The 21,461-nt window shown below is 39.2% G+C and overlaps 1 protein-coding gene across 1 annotated transcript; it reads left to right on the top strand.

The window, feature by feature from the left end:
- The first annotated feature begins 385 nt into the window (after nt 1–385).
- On the top strand, nt 386–21,318 carry LOC140714157 (ornithine decarboxylase antizyme 2-like). The gene is given in 6 exon segments (XM_073025003.1): nt 386–598; nt 11,341–11,413; nt 11,415–11,495; nt 18,978–19,150; nt 20,416–20,501; nt 20,797–21,318. Coding segments are annotated over 6 exon segments (648 nt in total). The 5' UTR covers nt 386–494; the 3' UTR covers nt 20,928–21,318.
- Nucleotides 21,319–21,461: the final 143 nt, after the last annotated feature.

Here is a 21,461-nt window from a genome sequence, read left to right as displayed (position 1 = left end):
GGCATAGTGCTAATATAACTAACGATGCTTTTTTGAACAGCTATGGCCACAACTTATCATCATTATTATTAATAATAATAAAAGCTCTGCCTGAGATGCACAGACGAGACAGCAATAACCTCGGTATCTTTAAAAAGCGCATGCGCCCATCCCCCCCTCCTGTCAATCAAGCAGGTCGCGAGAATGGTCTTGACGTCATCAGCAAAACAAAACATTATACTGTACCTGACCGCAGCGAGAACTGCGTACAGATAATTAATGAAAAACATACAGAAAAGGAAAATATTCTCTTTGGGTAAAGGATGAGTTGAAATAATCAGATGGTTGTTTAATTTTTTCGGTTCGTCGCCCATGATGCCCCGCGCGTGTATATAAGCGGCGGGAGCCGATGATGCGGCCGCTGAAGGTTCTGGAAGGGGATCAGAGCGGATGGGCAGGCAGGGCCGACACAGCAAGCCGACATAACCCTGGGGGCGGGTTCAGTTTGCGGCCGGATGGTGAGAAGCTCCGTGGAACGGATACTCAACAGTCACTACTTCGGTAAAGAAAGAGGACAGAACTCACCGACGTCGATCAGGATGATAAACGCCCAAGAGAGGTAAAAGTGGGGGGAGGGGGTTGTCACCGGAGAGGGGGAAATGGGGGTCGAAGAAGGAGATGGGGTGGCTGAGAGAGCTAAGGAGGGGATCGCCCGGGGTGATGGGCGGAAAGGAAGGGGGGAGAAAGAGGCGGTCGCTGGGGATGCCGGGGAAGATGGGAGGAGGGCGGGGTGGTGGGTTGAAAGGAGGGGTGGACCAGAGATTGCTGGCTACGTGTTTAGTGTGTGTTGAGGCCTTTGCATTGGGCATTTCTGGGTCTCGAGTTGTTGACGGACGGTTGTTCCTCAATGGCGGGTTCTATTGTGGTGGCTTAATAAAAAATTGCGAATCATATACAGCTTTTACATGTTCCTTAGTAACAAGTGTTTACTGCCTTGTTATGCACATTATCTGTTCTCATCCGTTTGATGCCAGAAGAATGCTATGCAAAGCAGTTGTTTATCTTGAAATCTATATTCAAAAGCCAGTTGAACCTTTCAAAAAATATATTTGGCAAGTTGAGAGATAGAGAATGAAAGATAAGAGAATGTTTGGAATTCAAAGCAAGTCTGTCATGAACCTGACAATGAAATGGATCTATTTTAAGTAAGGGCTCTAAAGATATTCTCTAAACTGAATAAATAGCTGCATAAGTTCCTTCTGCATTTCATTCTGCTATCAACAACTATTTTAAAAAATGTATTTTAAAATTAATGGAAATGGATATTGCTGTTAAAACAGCTCATAAAAAGTGAGACTTATGGGATCAGTGATCCCCTGGTGTTGCCTGAATTGGATACTAAATAGGAAGACAGGTAACATCCAAAGATACTAAAGTTGATCTACAAGCTGGAGGGACATAATATATTGAAGCTGTTATTCTCATTTGAATAAATCATTATGTTAAAGACTCAAGTTCAACAAAATCAGTTCAATAAGTGATATTTGATCTGATTTCTTCAGCCTTGGATGATGGAACCTTACACACTTTAAATATTCCCCTTTTCCTTTTAAAATATAAAAAATAATGTATAGCTTCCACGTAAAAGTTCAATTATATTGGTGTTTTCTTGTGCCCATTAATACTGAAGATCAGAAGATCATTTACAAGTGTATATTCACATATACACTTCAAAATATTCACATTTTATTGATGCCATGAAACATTTGGTTTGCAACAGTAATTTGAAATAGAAGTTTGTGATTGAAAGTTTAAGCAGCACAATGTAGTTAAATTGTTTAGATGGCTTGTGCAAAGTTGGAGCAAATAATTTGACTTTATTTTTAACTTTATCTGCTATTTCTTTGGAAAATACTGTTCTTATTAAAATTGTGTTGCAGCTTGGTTTTGAGAGCTACTTGAGTTTTTGTCAGAAATTAATAGTCCTCATGACTGGAACTTCTAAAAGCTGAAGGATTCCCTACGTAAACAAAAGAACATTTGCAGATGCTGGAAATCCAAGCAACACAGTGCTACGTTCCCTACATGTTGTTTTCTAAGATTTCTAATTTGGCAAAAATATACATTTTTCATGGAGTCTCAGCAATGATACTCAAATCAATCCTGTTAATGACAATTGCCAGAAAAGGTGGTAGATTCCCTTCCATGAAGCAAGCTTGTACCTTACTACATGGGTGATTTGCAGTGTGATAGTTTTGGAACAATCTTAACTTGTATTCATGAACTAATCTAAGCTGTGACTTTATTCATTAGCCAAGCAGTACTTCCTAATTATTGATTGAGAGCACTGTACGGGTTAGGTTGCAGTTAGATGCATTCATTTCACATTTGAGTTAGGTTCAAGGGATATAATTAAGTCACACAAGCCATGCAAGAGTAAACATTTTGATAAATTATGTATTTTTGTTCAGTTGCTGTAAATATTTGCATGTACATTCCACACAAGTTCTGAAGTTTGTCAGAGTCACTGACTTTCTATTCAGGTAAAACTTGTGTAGAATCTTCCTTCCAATGCTGAGATCACATTAATCCTGTTGTAATCTTCTATGTACATTGCGTTCCTAGGTGGATTTCCTTCAAAGTTGTGATCATATAAGTAGCATAATTGAAGTTCTTTGTGCTTTGTATACCTCCAAATAAATACCTACCTAGACTGAGGTCTGAGATTAATGTGTGCTAATCTCAGCAAAAGGTATGAGTGTTGTTAGTTAATTTGTATTGTCAATTCCTCTTTAAAATAGAAATCCTTAATTTTGCTTGGTTACATTTTGAGTTCAATCATTTACACTCATTCTCACATTTTTACCTAATGGTCAATGCATGGGTATTATACAAGATGATTTCCAGATCTTGGCAGCAATAACTACCATGTTTGCATCCAGTTTGCACTTAGTGACATTCATAAAGTGCAACAAAATTGGAATAGAGCCATTGAGCAGCATCGGTCTATTTTTCATTATAGTTACTTTATAGAAGCTATAAAGTATAGTATTTCTCACTGTGGTATTCTATGTTTTGGCTCTTTCATTAAAGTATTTGTAATTCGAGGATGGAAAAAATTTGTTTTAAGCCCAACCACAATTCCATATTTAAATTGAACACTGCTAAGGGTAGATGTTTTTGTTGCAGTTCCAAAGTTCAAGCAGTGCAAGAGAATGAAAATTTCCCATACTTTAAAAGTCAATGAGCTATTGTATTGAATTTTAAGTTAAGTATGGGAAATGGGTGTGAGGATTTGAAATTGCTGAGCACTTGAATTGAACTGTTTCCATGACTTTAAAGGACTCTTTACAACTCATGTTCTCATTATTTTATTTGCGCAGTTTGCCTTTCGCACATTGGTGTTCGCCAGTGTTTATTTATGTATTATTTTAATAAAATTCCATTATTTTTCTTGTGCAAATATCTGCAAGAAAATGCATCTCAAAGTATAATGTTAAAATATACATACTTTGATATTAACTTTACTCTGATCTTTGATCTGTTTAAAATGATAAATCTCAGGATTTTAAGTAGACTTTAGATGGGGAATACTTGGCATTGAAATTCCAAAGATCCTGTTAGCATGGATGTTGGGGAGATGGAAACTAGTGCTGTCTTCTGACGAGGTAGAAACAAATTTATCATTATTGCGGACTCTGGAAATTCCATTCACCCAAAATAATACAGATACTCTGGAAGTAATATATCCAAAAAGCTGTTGGGTGTATTCTATTTCTCATCAAAATTTGCTTAATTTCAGCCACTTAATTAACAATGTCATCTTCATCTACCAGTGATAGGAATAAAACAGTATCTGAGCACTCTGACTTTTATAGAATCTTATGTACAGACTGATTTCCTATACTACACTATTCACAAATTTGAAAGGTTATTAATAAATTGTTAGGCTTTGTTTCTGACCCTGGCTGTACAGATTACTAATTGGTTTATTTTGATCAATAAATGTAATTGAACCAAGCTGAAAGCCTTTTTGAGCTTGAAGTATCTGTAGCTTACACTTTTGCAATGTTCTATTAAAATTTTGTATCTCACCAAATTTATCAATGCTGTAATACAAGAAGGTCTTGGACTGTAAAAGCCAACCTGTTATGATTGAGGATGACTTCCACTCTGGTTTTGTGGGTTCTGAAGTAGCTAGTGAGGCAATGTAGGATCTAAAAATATATCTACAGATTGAGTAGGAGCTACCCTGCTGTCGATGAACATCTTAATTTTTATTTTGTCATTTATAGACCTAGAATGGTTCTGTCCCACTTATGCTGGTTGGACTGTTAAGGTTTGTTAAGTATCTTTCTAAAGGGTTGTATAAGGTAAGAATGTAGCTGCTTGTGTTGCCAAACTGTACAGAATTTTTCTAGTATATTTTTTAATTTATTTTTTGGTGTGTGGGTATCACTGGTGTTCATTGCCCATTCCTAATAGCTAATAGGTGATGAGCCATCTTGGGTTGCTTGTGATTGCAGACCTTTTCTGTCACAATGAGCTTTTGAACAAATAAGTAACTTAAACTTCGGTTTTATCACAGCCGTAACAGCTCAAGTAGAAATTGTGCTTTGTAATTAATCTTCTGTTTAGTGTTCTCAGTTTGAGATAGTCCTGTGTGAATTGGCAAATTGTCACATACTAAAAACTGAAAATCTTTGTTTTGCATGCAATTCACGTAAGTCATTTAATTTACATTGAGGTTTCACAAAGGAGATCAACAATGCTGCAGAAATTATTGTTGCTTACAGAGTGCAGTGCAGGCAATAAGGTGCAAAGCTATAACAAGGTAGGTTGAGGACAGGAGTCCTTCCTATCATAAGAGTATCATTTGAGAATTTTATAAGTGTTTTGAACCTGGTAGTACAGGCTTTTGTATCTACTGCAACTTGGGAGGAGGAATAAGACCTAAAGAAATCGGAGCCGAATTTGGCCCATCGAGTCTGCTCTGTCATTCCATCATGGCTGATCCATTTCATTTCCCTCTCAGCACCAATCTCTTGTCTTCTCTCTGTATCCCTTCATACCCTGACTAATCAAGAATCTAACAACCTTTGCCTTGTTTATAACCAATGACTTGGCCTCCACAGCCACCTGTTGCAACGAATTCTACTGCTTCTCCACTCTAAAGAAAGGGCAAATGTCCAGGGTGAGTAGGGCTTTTGATTATGTTGGCTGCTTTACTGGGGCAGCCCCGGAAGAGTGGAGCAGAGGCCCATTACCGTGACGTTCTGAATTGTCCACAACTGAAATTTCTTTCAGTCTCGGGTAGCACAGATGCCTGTTTGCTTGGCAGCATTTAAATAGTGTTATCAGTAGTTCAACATCACACCTTACACTGGAGATATTGTCTTTTGTCAGTAATTTGCACAATTATGTACTTTAGTGAAGTGCTGTTCATATGATGAAGAAACTTGCTTTTGCTGGGGCAAAAACCTTTGGATGTAAAAGGTATAAATACTTTTGCAATAGTTAATGACCTGGAACACTTGTACTTGCTGCAAGTTTGAAAAATATTTTCACAACATTGCAAGTAGTTTTTCTAAAAGCATACAGATTGCACTAAAAATGAGAACAAGGAGTCTTCTAAGGCAGTAAATGAAATATCAGTCAAGTATATCGTTTTGTATAAATGTTTAACTTTTTGTTGAAGTGCATTCCAATTGGAGTGTATTCTATAAAGCTTTCTTACTTGGTTAAATCAATGGCCTTGCCTTGATCTATACTTCACGCTAGATGATAACTCCATACATTCCTATGACAGCTTCTGTTTCATAAACATGGGTAACTCAGAAAGATGCTACCCTTCAAACTTTTTGCCCATGTGAATGTAATTGAATGCTGAACAGCTTTAGTTCTGATTTGAGTAATTTGATGAAGCAGCTGATTAGTTGCTAGGACAGCTCCCTTGGGTGCTTCTGTATTGTTCTGAATTTAGTGGATTGGTTTTCACCCAAAGCTAATTTTTGTACTAATGATGGTACTGCATTTATGGTTGCTTATGCTACTCATTTTCCTTTGCTCTTATCTGAGGTTGTCGTACAATTTTTTGAATAATAGAAACCAATAATCCTCAATCTTTTAATGGCTATTTTATCTCAATGGTACTTGCACTGCACGGTGTGAAGTAGCATTGTGATGAAATCACAACAGCACAAAACTAGTGTCTTGTCAGTGCATGATCTGTCAAATGCAGTTACAGTATATTTCTATAATTTTAACCTGAATGGGTTTAAAATTTGACAGATAAAAGAATGGCCTTTTGTATCTAAAGGAGTCACAAGGTCAGGGTCGGGCACTCCGGTTTGCTGAGGGGAAGTAAAGGTGGAGCTTGTAGAGATGCCTGTGATATCCCAATCATCTTTGTATTCTGTGGTTCAGTTGTACACAGTGCACACTTTAGAAAAGAGAATTTAAACCTGTATATAGGTTTACTAGAACATAGAACAAAACAGCACAGCACAGTACAATGTGCCGACCCTTAAACCCTGCATTCCATATAATCCTCCACCTTAAATTTCTCCATATTTCTGTCTAGTAGTCTCTTAAATTTCACTAGTGTATCTGCCTCCACCACTGACTCAGGCAGTGCATTCCACACACCAACCAGAGTAAAAAAAAACCTTCCTCAAATATCCCCCTTGAACTTTCCATCCCTTACCTTAAAGCCATGTCCTCTTGTATTGAGCAGTGGTGCCCTGGGGAAGAGGCGCTGTCACTCTATCTATTCCTCTTAATATCTTGTGTACCTCTATCATGTCTCCTCTCATAATGCATACTCTATAAACCAGGCAACATTCTGGTAAATCTCTTCTGTACCCTTTCCAATGCTTCCACATCCTTCCTATAGTGAGGCAGCCAGAACTGGACACAGTACTCCAAGTGTGGTCTAACTAGAGTTTTATAGAGCTGCATCGTTACCCCCGTGACTCTTAAACTCTATCCCTCGACTTATGAAAGCTAACACTCCATAAGCTTTCTTAACTACCCTATCTACCTGTGAGGCAACTTTCAGAGATCTGTGGACATGTACCCCCAGGTCCCTCTGCTCCTCCACATTCCCAAGTAACCTGCTATTTACTTTGTACTCTGCCTTGGAGTTTGCCCTTCCAAAGTGTACCACCTCACTCTACTCAGGGTTGAACTTGGTCTGCCACTTCTCAGCCCACTGCTGCATCCTATCAATGTCTCTCTGCAATCTCCAACAATCCTTAACACTATCCACAACACCACCAACCTTTGTGTCGTCTGCAAACTTGCCAACCCACCTTCCTACCCCCACATCCAGGTCGTCAATAAAAATCACGAAAAGTAGAGGTCCCTGAACCGATCCTTGTGGGACACCACTAGTCACAACCTTCCAATCCGAATGTACTCCCTCCACCATGACCTTCTGCTTTCTGCAGGCAAGCCAATTCTGAATCCACCTGGCCAAACTTCCTTGGATCCCATGCCTTCTGACTTTATGAATAAGCCTACCATGTGGAATGTTGTCAACTGCCTTACTAAAATCCATGTAGATCATATCCACTGCATTACCCTCATCTATATGCCCGGTCACCACCTCAAAGAACTCTATCAGGCTTGTTAGACACAATCTGCCCTTCACAAAGCCATGCTGACTGTCCCTGATCAGACCATGATTCTCTAAATGCCCATAGATTCTATCTCTAAGAATCTTTTCCAACAGCTTTCCCACCACAGACGTAAGGCTCACTGGTCTATAATTACCTCCGGACTATCCTACTACCTTTTTTGAACAAGGGGATAACATTTGCCTCCCTCCAATCCTCCAGTACCATTCCTATGGACAACGAGGACATAAAGATCCTAGCCAGAGGCTCAGCAGTCTCTTTCTTCGCCTCGTGGAGCAGCCTGGAGAATATTCCGTCAGGCCCCGCGGGGACTTATCCGTCCTAATGTGTTTTTACAATTCCAACATCTCTTCTCCCTGAATATCAACATGCTCCAGAACATCAACCTCACTCATATTGTCCTCACCGTCATCAAGTTCCCTCTCATTGGTGAATACTGAAGAGAAGTATTCATTGAGGACCTCACTCACTTCCACAGCCTCCAGGCACATCTTCCCACCTTTATCTCTAATTGGTCCTATCTTTACTCCTTCAACCTTTTGTTCTTCACATAATTGAAGAATGCCTTGGGGTTTTCCTTTACCCTACTCGCCAAGGCCTTCCCATGCCCCTTTCTTGCTCTCCTCAGCCCCTTCTTAAGCTCCTTTCTTGCTACCCTATATTCCTCAATAGACTCATCTGATCCTTGTTTCCTAAACCTCACATATGCTGCCTTCTTCCACCTGACCAGATTCTCCACCTCACTTGTCACCCATGGTTCCTTCACCCTGCCATTCTTCATCTTCCTCACCAGGACAAATTTATCCTTAACATCCTGCAAGAGATCCCTAAACATCGACCACGTGTCCATAGTACATTTCCCTGCAAAAACATCATCCCAATTCACACCTGCAAATTTTGGCCTTATAGCCTCATAATTTGCCCTTCCCCAATTAAAAATTTTCCTATCCTCTCTGGTAAAGTTTAGGAAAAAGTTACGAGATATATTTGCAAAATAGAGAAAATCTGCAGATGCTGGAAATCCAAGCAATACAAACAAAATGTTGGAGGAACTCACCAGGCTAGGCAGCATCTATGAAAAATAGTACAGTTGACGTTTTGGGCTAAGACCCTTAAGGACTACAGTAAAAATGAAGAGTAAGAAGGTGGGGTCTGCTTCTTTGATCACCCACATTCCATCCTCTTGTATGAATACTGCCTTCTGTGCCATTGTAATATTGTCTACCATATTACATAGACCAGTTCCTTTATTGTTGCATGTATTCTGATTTTGTGTGGTTTTTTAAGCCACCTGCCTTTTGTCTAATGAAGTGGTTGACCTGCTTGTGACCACATGGGCTTCTTGGTGCTCCAGGTTTTTTTCTGAAAGACCTGCATTTTGGGCAGTTTAATTGGCCACTAAATTGTACTTACTGTGTAGCTGAATGATCAAGTGCAAGGGGGGAACAAATTAGGAATATTATAAATTCTCTCCCTCTTGCAAGTGTACTGTTTTTTTGGGCAAGGACCAACATACCAATGCCTTGTGTAATTAATGTACTTTTATTCAATCCTCAAGCAATGAGGAATCCTGTCATCCTGATTGCTTCCTGCACCTCGTCGTAGTTCCCACTGACATGTACAAGAACACTTAATCTTTTGAACATCAGCCATTAGTCTTTCCAGACCCAAAAACAATTATTTTATCTACTGAAATGGATAGTATGGATAATTCTACATTTTTCCATACAATTTTCCAAGTTTGCAACTCACAAGCTTGTCTGTACTCCCTTGAAGCCTCCTTGCGATCCCTATCATTGCTCAATTGTTTTGCTTAATTTTGTATTATTAGCAAACTTGGAAATGTTGCATTTAGTCCCGTCAGCCCCTTCTTAAGCTCCTTTCTTGCTACCCTATATTCCTCAATAGACTCATCTGATCCTTGCTTCCTAAACCTCATGTATGCATATAATTGGCATCTGTTGTGTATAGTTGTGGCCCAAAGACTGATTGATCCCTGTGATACCAAACTAGTCACAACCTGTCAAGCCAGGAAGCTCTGCTTTACCTGGTAACAAACTCTCAGCCCACACTGGTTATTTAAACACACCCACCCCAAATTCCACATACTTTGTTTGAAGCTCCACTGCCTGGAACCTTGTCAAAAGTCTTCAGGAAGTAGAAAATTCACCACATCCATTTGTTCCCGTATCTACTTCAGTAGAGTTAACCTCAAAACTCCAGTAGATCAAACATGGTTTCCCTTTTATAAATACATATTTTCTCTTTTTTTCCTTTGGATCTCGATACTACATTCATTAATATAAGTTCTATCGTTTTCCTAACTTTAATGTTTACAAGTCAGAAGCATGGTATCACATTTGGTACTGTTAGTAGTTAGAAACCTGTAGAATCCATAGAATTTTAGATGACTAAAGAATCCACTATCTATAGCCACCAACTTCATTAACTTCAGTATTTTAATGCTAATTTCTTTGTACAGTATCCTTGGTTCTTGGTTATTTGTAGGATGTTTTCTGTGAAGTTTCTTCAACACTTCCATGATAACTGATCGATCAGACCCATCCATGTCCTCCCCAGGCTATAAATACCTGAATTGTGCACAGTCCATACATATGAGTGTTTTGGGAGACAACCAGGGTGAATTTACTTGACTATTGAAAGACTCCAAGTATCTTGTACCCCCTGGGAATTCAGTTCTTGGCTACATTTCCAGGCTTTGAACTGTCGGGGTTAAGGGAAATCGTGTGTATGTATGCTGTCTTTAATTTCTAAAAGTTAGTTGCAATGAGAAATTTTGGTTAGAAAATTCTTCAACTCTGGCAAAAAACAAATGGTTGTTAATCTCATTTTCATTTATTGATGTGTTTGTGTAAACCAGATGGTTGCATTTATTTGTTTAGTAGTATTTGTATCTCAAAAGTGTCATGTGAGTTAGTCTAATAAATGACAAATTTATTACTCCTTGATCAGTAATTATCCGATCAGTTTCAGAAAGGTTTTTTTTTAACCAATAGCTAAAGGGTATTTTTTTAAAAGCAGTGTTTTAATTATGAAGTGTAGTGGACTTTTGGTGCCATTTTGGATGGGGAAAGGGAAGAAGATAATTTAAATATTAAAATGTATTTCTGACCTGAAAGCATGATTGAAGTCGATTTTGCAACATAGATCAGTGCTGCTGAGTAGGAAAGGAAGTGTTGCCTGCAGCCAAAGCAGTAAATTGGTTATTAATGCCATGTACTGAGATACCATGAAAAACATGTTTTGCATAACTTCCTTGTCCTAGCCCTTGTAAATAATTTTGCAATCCATTATCCCACAGCTGACAATGTTAAGGGGACTTCATTGTGGATGAGCGAACAGTCTATTTCTTGGCAATTAAAGACTTTCCTTTTATAAAATCTCTTAATGCCAACTGACTTAAGATGCAAATTTGGCATATAGTGGGCATCTGGCCTTTTCAAAGATTGGACATGTCAGATGTTGATTCATAACCTGGCTAACTGAAGTTAAAAATTATGCAAGATTGGTATATATGAGCAAGTGACTCAGTAAGGAATGCATGTTCTTTTTAAAATGCGAAGATGAAATTTGTTTGAAATGAGTTGGTCAGAAAGCTTGTGTGAAGCTGGTTTTCTATCCTAACATTATTAGTATTGTTGGTATCTAGTTCTTCTTGAAATACATGTGCTTAACACTGCTTTTGTGTTCTTTTTTGCAGTAATATTCCTTTGTGTGGTACCTCTCAGCAACAATACTGCAGGCACCTCGGTCCAGGGCCTCTGTGGTGCTCCTGATGCCCCTCACCCATCAGTGAAGATCCCGGGTGGGCGAGGGAACGGAAGGGATCACACTCTTGCAGCTCTCTTGCATGCGGTTTGTATAGTTTTTCTACATAAGATTAAAAAATCAAGTTGCTGCTCTGGTACAAAAACTGAGTGTAATTCAAAGACACGGCCAGTGTGGGTGTTTCTCTGTACTTGAAAACAGCTAATAGGTGAATTGTGTTGTAATTGAAAACAGTTAATAGGTGGATTGTACCGTGTTCTGACAGGTGGTAACAATAATAGAGCCAGTAGAGCCTGGGGGTACATTAATTAAAGTTGCAGCATTTTGGCGAGCTGCTCCTGTATCATGGAGCATGAATTGTACAAAATGGCACTACTCAAAGATATCAAACTTCGAGTTTATTGTGGTCCAGTGTCATTTTACAATTGAAGTTATCATGCAGCAAAGGTTATCAAACTAAAATTTCTGAAGTGTAAACCAACTGTGAATTTGGCTATGATGCATTGGAAATTTGAAGCTGAATGCTAATGGTGAAGGTTTTTAAAAAATCTATACCCATGCTCTTGAGCATTCTTAGACCCAAAAGATTTTGATCTTAAATTTTGCAGTGCTGGACATTATAGTGTTCTTGCACAATACAAGTAAAATGCAATGAATATTGAAATTCTAAGTTAAAATCCATAGAATTAACAAGTGTCTCAGCGTTAATGGTGAGTCTTTTTGGATTTGAAGATGTTAAGGTTCAAGCAGTTTAACTTACACAAAACAAAAAGAGGAAAGAAAAGGGTAAGATTTGGTATGTAGGAAAGCAATAATTAAATGCCAAAAACAATGGTGCAAGGACAACTTTAGTATTGAAAGCTAGTAATCTGGTAAGCTTGAAATCTGGCATGCAAGTGTTTTTATTGACAGTGTGATACACGCAAAATGCCTGAGGAACTCAGCAGGCCAGACAGCACCTATGGAAAAGAGTAAACAGTTGATGTTTTGGGCTGAGACCCATCATCAGGACTACAGCATTTTGTGTGTATTGATTTCCAGTATCTGCAGATTTTTTTCTTGTTTGTATATTGAAAATGTGGCTTGGCTATCGGCCTCCTCAACTGCAATGAGTCCCTAAACCACCTATTCTTGGTAGCTCTAGTGTAGCTTCCATAATTAGCATGTTCTATATTAATATTATCCACTGCTATTTTCTCTCAACATTAAGGCTGTAATATACAGTTGCCACACAAAGTTTGGAAACTCTTTGCAATTACCGGCTTTCTGCATTTTTTACTCATAAAAAGTGGTCTGATCTTCATCTAAGTAATTAATAGACAAACACAATTTAATTACACCAAACAACTGTACATTTCATGTCTTTATTGAATACTGTTTAGTCATTCACAGTCCAGGCTGGAAAAATTATGTGAACCCCTGTGTTTAATGAACTGGTTGAACTTCCTTTAACAGCAATAACGTCAACCAAATGTTTCCTGTAACTGCTGATCAAACTTGCAGAGCAGCAAGGAGAAATTTTAGACAATTCCTCCATTTAAAAAAAACACCTGTTTCAGTTCATCAATATTTCTGGGATACCTTGCATGAACAGCCCCCTTTGGGTGATGGCACAGCATCTCAATTGGGTTAAGGTTTTGGACTTGGCTATTCCAAAACATGAATTTTCTTTTTAAACCATTCTGTTGTTGATTTGCTCTTGTGTTTCAGATCGTCGTCTTGTTGCATCATCCAGCTTGTATTCAGCTTCAGCTGATGGACTGCTACATTGGCATTCTCCTATAAAATATCTTGATAAATTTTTGAATTCATGGTTCCCTCAAGCTGCCAGGTTTTGAGGCAGCAAAATAGCCCCAAATCATGATGCCCCTTCCACCACCCTTCACAGTTGAGATGAGGTTTTGGTGTTGGTGTGCAGTCCCTTTTTTCCTCCAACAGAGCGTTGTGCATTTCTGCCTAAAAGTTCAACTTTTGTCTCATCTATCCACAGAACATTGTCCCAGAAGTGTTGTTGAACATCCAGGTAGTCTTTTGCAAACTTGAGATGTACAGTAATTGTTATTTTGGGAGAGCAGTGGTTCCCTCTGTGCTGTCCTTCCATGAACACCATTCTTGGTCACTGTTTATTTTATAGTGGACACATGATTAGAGACTTCAAGTTCCAGAGATTTTTGCAGATCTTTTGCTGTTATCATTGGGTTCTTTTTCACCTTCTTCAGCATTGCATGTTGTGCTTTTGGTGTGATCTTTGCAGGACACGCACTCCTAGGGAGAGAACAGTAACAGTACTGAATTTCCTCCATTTGTAGATAAATTCTCTTACTGTGGACTGATGAACACTCAGGTCTTTAGAAATGCTTTTGTAGCCTTTTCTAGCTTCATGTATCTCCGTAATTCTTCTAAGGTCTTCTGAAAGTTGGTTTGATCGAGGCATTGAGATCTTTCTCAAGAAGAGCAGGCTCTGTCAATAAACTTTGTCTTTTTTGTAGGGCAGAGCACATCCACAACCCACACCTCTAATCTCATCTCATTGATTAGAACGCCTGAATTTTGTAGAAGGCAATGCCCCAGAGGTTCACATACTTGTTTAAATGATGTATTCAGTATTGATGAGAAATGCAATTGTTTGTTACTCGTTTGGCACATTGTTTGTCGATAGTGCCTTGGATGAAGATCAGATCACATTTTATGAGTTAATTAATGGAGGAAGCCAGGTAATTGCAAAGGATTCACAAACTTTTTCTTGTAACTGCATGTCATTAAAAATGAGGCAAAATTGAACTCATATGATCAAAATGCTGCCAACATATCTCTTAAGATTATTGATAATGCCATATTACCAGTATTGTTGACTCTTCATCTCCATTAAATCATATTATTGTTAAGCTCTTCATGTTATCACTTAGAAATTGTCATTGTTGTGCTGATTTGTTGTGACTTTGATGTTTGTTGCTATGGTGACCAATCCAGTGCTTGCCTGCAATTTATTAAAAATGCTGAGCCACTGAATTGAAAGTATGCTCCTGATTTTCAGACTTTATATAGGCAATTGCCCCACAATTCCCCAAATGAATTATTTCAGTTCATAAATGCATGGTAATCTTGTTAGACGCAATGGCTCTTATCATTTTGTGAATTTGATCCCTGATATGGAGCAGTTTGACACCCAAGCCTGCAGCAGTGAATTGGGAGGGAAACTGACGTTATACATTGAGGGAGAGAAAGATTAACATACTTTTGAAGTGGAATGCCAGAGAGAAATAGCCTAGCAGTGTATGTTGTGGACAATAGACAGTAGGTGCAGGAGTAAGCCATTCGGCCCTTCTAGCCAGCACCGCCATTCACTGCGATCATGGCTGATCATACACAATCAGTACCCCGTTCCTGCCCTCCCTCCATATCCCTTGACCCGACTATCTATAAGAGCTCTATCTAACTCTCTCTTGAATGCATCCAGAGACTTGACCTCCACTGCCTTCTGGAGCAGAGCATTCCACATATCCACCACTCTGGGTGAAAAAGTTTTTCCGCATCTCTGTTCTAAATGGCCTACCCCTTATTCTTAAACTGTGGCCTCTAGTTCTGGACTCACCCATCAGCGGGAACATGCTTCCTGCCTCCAGTGTGTCCAATTCCTTAATAATCTTATATGTTTCAATCAGATCCCCTCTCATCCTTCTAAATTCCAGTGTATACAAGCCCAGTCGCTCCAATCTTTCAACATATGACAGTCCCGCCATTCTGTGAATTAACCTTGTGAACCTACGCTGCAGTCCCTCAATAGCAAGAATGTCCTTCCTCAAATTTGGAGACCAAAACTGCACACAGTACTCCAGGTGGGGTCTCAACAGGACCCTGTACAGCTGCAGAAGGACCTCTTTACTCCTATACTCAATTCCTCGTGTTATAAAAACCAGCATGCCATTAGCTTTCTTCACTGCCTGCTGTACCTGCATGCTTGCTTTCATTGACTGATGTACAAGAACACCTAGATCTCGTTGTACTTCCCCTTTTCCCAACTTGACTCCATTTAGATAGTAATCTGTTCTTGCCACCAAAGTGAATAACCTCACATTTATCCACATTAAACTGCATCTGCCATACATTTGCCCACTCACCCAACCTGTCCAAGTCACCCTGCATTCTCCTGTCATCCTCCTGACATTTCACACTGCCACCCAGCTTTGTGTCATCAGCAAATTTGCTAATGTTACTTTTAATCCCTTCATCTAAATCATTAATGTATATTGTAAACAGCTGCAGTCCCAGCACCGAACCTTGCGGTACCCCACTGGTCACAGCCTGCCATTCCGAAAGGGACCCATTAATTGCTACTCTTTGTTTCCTGTCAGCCAGCCAATTTTCAATCCATGTCAGTACTCTGCCCCCAATACCATGTGCCCTAATTTTGCCCACTAATCTCCTATGTGGGACTTTATCAAAAGCTTTCTGGAAGTCCAGGTACACTACATCCGCTGGCTCTCCCTTGTCCATTTTCATAGTTACATCCTCAAAAAACTCCAGAAGATTAGTCAAGCATGATTTTCCCTTCATGCTGACTCGGACTGATCCTTCTACTGCTATCCAAATGTGTCGTAATTTCCTCTTTTATAATTGACTCCAGCATCTTTCCCACCACTGACGTCAGGCTAACCAGTCTATAATTCCCTGTTTTCTCTCTTCCTCCTTTCTGGAAAAGTGGGACAACATTAGCCACTCTCCAATCAGCAGGAACTGTTCCTGAATCTATAGAACATTGGAAAATGATTACCAATGCATCCACGATTTCTAGAGCCACCCCTTTAAGTACCCTGGGATGCAGACCATCAGGTCCTGGGGACTTAACAACCTTTGGACTCAACAGTCTATCCAACACCGTTTCTTGCTTAATATAAATTTCCTTCAGTACATCCTTTACCCTAGTTCCTTTGGCCACTATTACATCTGGGAGATTGTTCGTGTCTTCCCTAGTGAAGACAGATCCAAAGTACCTGTTCAACTCATCTGCCATTTCCTTGTTCCCCATAATAAATTCACCCATTTCTGTCTTCAATGGCCCAATTTTGGTCTTAACTATTATTTTTGCTATTCACATACCTAAAGAAGCTTTTACTATCCTCCTTTATATTCTTGGCTAGTTTACTTTCGTACCTCATTTTTTCTTGGCGTATTGCCTTTTTTGTTACCTTCTGTTGCTCTTTAAAAGCCTCCCAGTCCTCCGGTTTCCCGCTCATCTTTGCTATGTTATACTACTCTTTTATTTTTATACTGCCCTTTACTTCCCTCATCAGCCACGGCCGCCCCTTACTCCCCTTAGGATCTTTCTTCCTCTTTGGAATGAACCGATTCTGCACCTTCTGCATTATTCCCAGAAATACCTGCCATTTTTGTTCCACTGTCTTCCCTGCTAGGGTATTGTTCCATTGAACTTTGGCCAGCTCCTCCCTCATAGCTCCATAATTCCCTTTGTTCAACTGTAATACTGACACATCCGATTTTCCCTTCTCCTTTTCAAATTGTAGGTTAAAACATATCATATTATGGTCACTACCTCCTAATGGTTCCTTTACCTCGAGGTCCCTGATCAAATCCGGTTCATTGCACAACACTAAATCTAGAATTGCCTTCTCCCTGGTAGGCTCCAGTACAAGTTGTTCTAAGAATCCATCTCGGAGGCACTCCACAAACTCCCTTTCTTGGAGTCCAGTACCATTCTGATTCTCCCAGTCTACCTGCATACCCATGACAACTGTATCATTACCGACATGCCAATTTTAACTCTTCATTCAACTTGCACCCTACATCCAGACTGCTGTTTGGGGGCCTGTCAATAACTCCTATTAGGGTCTTTCTACCCTTAGAATTTCTCAGTTCTATCCATACTGACTCTGTGTCCCCCCTCGCAAGGGACTGAATATCATTCCTCACCAACAGAGCCACCCCACCCCCTCTGCCAGTCAGTCTGTCCTTTCGATAAGATGTATATCCTTGAATATTCATTTCACAGGCCCTGTCTGCTTGAAGCCATGTCTCAGTTATTCCCACAACATCGTACTTGCCAATTTCCAACTGAGCCTCAAGCTCATCTACTTTATTCCTTATACTTCGTGCATTCATATATAATTCTTTTAATTCGGTACTCCCCTCTCCTTTCATATCAATTCCTATTTCACTTGGCCATACTGTATGATCTCCTCTTGAACTTTCTACTCCATTGATTCTGTTGTCCTTTTTAACTTTTCTTATTTTCACTTTCCCTTTAACTCCATCCTTATATTTCCAGTTCATCCCCTCCCCCCACTACTTAGTTTAAACACATCCGTGTTGCAGTGGCAAACCTGTCTGCCAGAATGCTGATCCCCCGCCTATTAAGATGCAACCCGTCCGGAGATTATGAATGGACACAAAAGGAAGGACTATTAATGTCATATTATTAGTACTTGTAGCAATCACCTGCAATGCTAGTGGAAGAATCCTTGTAAGATTTTCATATTTTGTGCCTCTATTTGTACTGAGTGTTCTGCAGGGATCTGTACTGGGACCTCAGCTGTTTGTGATGTATATAAATGACCTGGATGAAAATATAGAAGCGTGCATTAGTAAGTTTGCTGACAGTATGAAGATTGGTGGCATTGTGGATAGCATAAAAGACTGGAAAAGAATACAGTGGGGTTGATCAGTGGCAGAGAAATGGCAGATGGAGTTTAACCCAGCCAAATATGAAGTGTTGCATCTTAGCAGGTCAAACGTAAAGAGACAGTAGACTTAAAGGAAAGATGCTTAACTCTGTTGATGAGTGGAGGGATCTTGGAGTAGAAGCTCATAACTCTCAGAAGGTGACTACACAGGTTGATATGGTGATTAGGAGAGCAAATAGCACGCTTACCTTTAATAGTTGAGGCGTTGAGTTAAAGAGTCAGGAAGTTGTGTTGCAGCTTTATAAAACTGTTAGGCCACATCTGGAGTATTGCATACAGTTCTGGTCACCCTATTATTGGAAGGATGTTGTGGCTTTGGAGTGGGTGCAGAAGAGGTTTACCAGGATGGTGCCTAGATTAGAGAGCATGTACTAAAACAAGACGTTGGACAAACTTGGATTGTTTTCTCTGTAGTGGCAGAGGCTGAGGGGAGATCTGATAAAGGCATATAAGATTGATAGGCATAGATAAGAGTATCTTTTCCCAGAGAGCATGCATTTAAGGTAAGAGGGTATAATTTGAAATTAGATGTGAGGGGTAAGTTTGTTGTGGTGGTAGAGACAGACACATTAGGGATGTTTATGAGACATTTAGATAGCTCAGGAATGAGAGGAAAATAGAAGGATTTGGATATTGTGTGGGTAGCGGATATTAGTTTAGTTAGCCATTTGATTACTAAATTGGCACAACATTGTGGGCCAAAGGGTCTGTTCTTGTGCTGTACTGTTCTATTATTTAGTTAAAAATGCTAAAAGGCTGAGTAATTATGCTGTCACGACTCAGTAGTTATTTCCTACATCTTGCCTGTTTTTCTTAATGTGGAAATGTGTGCAAAGTACTTTTCCTCAATTGGTGCCTTTCTTATTTGTAGGATGAGAAGCTAACCGTAACGCAAGAACTACCAGCAAATGGAAAACAGCATATTATCCACTTTCAGTACAAGTTGACAGAATCTAAGATCTCTAAATGGAATGCAGTTTTCTCCAATAATAGTCTCTTTCTGGAGATCCCTGATGGTATTTTGGCAGAAGGAAGCAAGGAAGGGTGAGTGGTTTGAAACCTGTTATGTTCTCATGTCATTGTCTGTATTGAGCCATATGAAAATATTTATTCAGATTAAGCATTCAAATTAACAATTTTTCACCTTGCTTCAGGGTAGCCTGTGAGGAGGAGATTGTCTAATACAATCAGTTTTAGTATTAAGAAGGAACTCGTAGATTTCTCTTAGCAGTAAAATGAAATGGTCTCTTAGATACTATTGCAGCAGGGTGATTTGGGAAGTGAATATTGTAAAAAGCTTGAGGCTTCTGTTGACTATCGTCCTTTAATGAATTTGCCATTGTATTTGCTTGCATTCCTAAAATTTAGGCTTTAAATTATATTAGTCTACATTTGGTGCTTCCAAATGGCTGTCTCCGACTTCAGGTTGTATCTTAAATTTCATTCTCCAGTGCTCTTTCCACTGATGCAATTAATGCTATCCACTGAGTGTCCTTTATTTAATAGTGCTACCTTGGGTATCCATTTAAAAAAACACCTTGAATCAAGAAATATTCTAGCTGATTTTAAATTACAGTCTTGCTCAAATAGTACTAAAATTAATCCAGTATTTCTTTTCCATTGTGTGTTTTGTTAGTTTCTCATTCTTTGGCTGTTAAGTTAAATGTAGTTGGCAAGTCTCACTCATTTGCATTCAGTCCCTGAACAAAACATAAAGTGCAATTCTTTGAAATACAAAATGGAATTTGTCTAGTTCTTTAGTGCATTATGGGACATTTTGACCTTTTGTACTATAAGCTTAAGGTTACTTCATTTAACTTGGTTGTAATGAAAACAGGAATAATAGGGTAGCACTGAGGCTTTGGGCCTACTCCATGACGTTCCGGGGATTCGGATCTAAGGACACAATTTGTTTCGGAATGCTGTTGCTTGCTTCTTTGTTTGCATGATTTGTTTTTTGTCTTTCTCTGCACGTTGGGTGTTGATCTATTTTTATTATTGGTTTCTTTCGGGTTTCTTGCTTTAGGGCTTGCCTGTAAGACAAATCACAAGGTTGTATAATTTACACATTCTTTGATATATTTTCTGTCTTTGAGATGGAACTGCTGCATGATTGTGCTGGGGCTTAGTTGCATAGGTAAGTAGTAGATTATGGGACATTCAGAGAATAAAAATAAACTGGGATTAATGTAGAAAATGTGTAAATGGTCAGCAGTCTGCATGGGCAAAGGTTCTGTTTCTATGATATGACTATTGATAGGGTAGGTTAAAACTTTCTCGTTCCTTTAGACTTGTTTTATTTTGGCCAGGTTAACTGTGCTGTTAGAATTTGCTGAGGAGAAGCTGAAGGTGGAGTACGTATTTGTCTACTTCTACAAAAACAGAGAAGATCGAGGTAAGGGCTTTCTATATTTCTGTAATAATAAACACTGAAGAAATGTCCAATAACGGTCATCAAGCCAGACAGTTTCTCAGTCTTTTTTTCTAAAGGCTAGGTTGAATATTGACTTGGTGAAGAATAGAAAGTAATAGCAAAGGAAATTGGTGGTGATTAGATGCTTCCTATCAGTGAATGCATGCCAACATCTTGAATTTCATGTAGTGTCTCAATTTACAAGTGTTTAGTTCTTGCAAGATTTGTATTCTCTAGGAATAACAAATTAAAGCATTGGATTCTTTTCTCTTCACAGCTATTCTTTTGAGGACATTCAGCTTCATGGGCTTTGAGATTGTGAGACCAGGCCATCCCTCAGTTCCAGCTCGGCCTGGTGTCTTGTTCATGGTGTACTCCATTGATCAGTCATTATCTGAGGAGGAGTGACCACATACTGTGTTTTCCTTTCCCTCCTTTATAATGTAGCTCATTTGGGAGAGGGTAGTCCTTAGTATAAACGCTGTGTAAAACCCATAGCTACAGCCTGTAAAAGGTGCAAATTTTTGTTGTCTTTTGCGTAAGCAAAATTTGATCATCTTGCCTAGATGTTCTTTAGGCAGCCTGGGCTGAATTCAGCTTCATGGATTGATACTGAGCAGTAATTGTCTCAAATTACAACTTTGTCAAGATTTTTTTTGTCTTTTGTTTCTTGAACTGTGTGACAATTTGTCATTGCTGTTTACAGAAAACATTGAAAGCCTGTGCATTCCTTTCACATACTGTGTTTTTATGTACCTTCTTGAAAGCTGTTTAAATAAAATAAAATATTTCAAATTTACCTTTGCATGATGTATTGATTTTCTTTTATGCGTGGTTGGGTTCTGTACAAGGCACATTGCCCATTCATAGCGGTTTTCATTTGGGAATTTATCAAAATTTACCATTTGATGTTGACTTTGCCCCCAATCAGGAATTTATAGT

The sequence above is a fragment of the Hemitrygon akajei genome, chromosome 21 (assembly GCF_048418815.1).
Source record: "Hemitrygon akajei chromosome 21, sHemAka1.3, whole genome shotgun sequence".
Lineage (NCBI taxonomy): Eukaryota > Metazoa > Chordata > Chondrichthyes > Myliobatiformes > Dasyatidae > Hemitrygon > Hemitrygon akajei.
The sequence above is the reverse complement of the archived record's forward strand: the minus strand, read 5'-3'. Positions and strand labels throughout refer to the sequence as shown.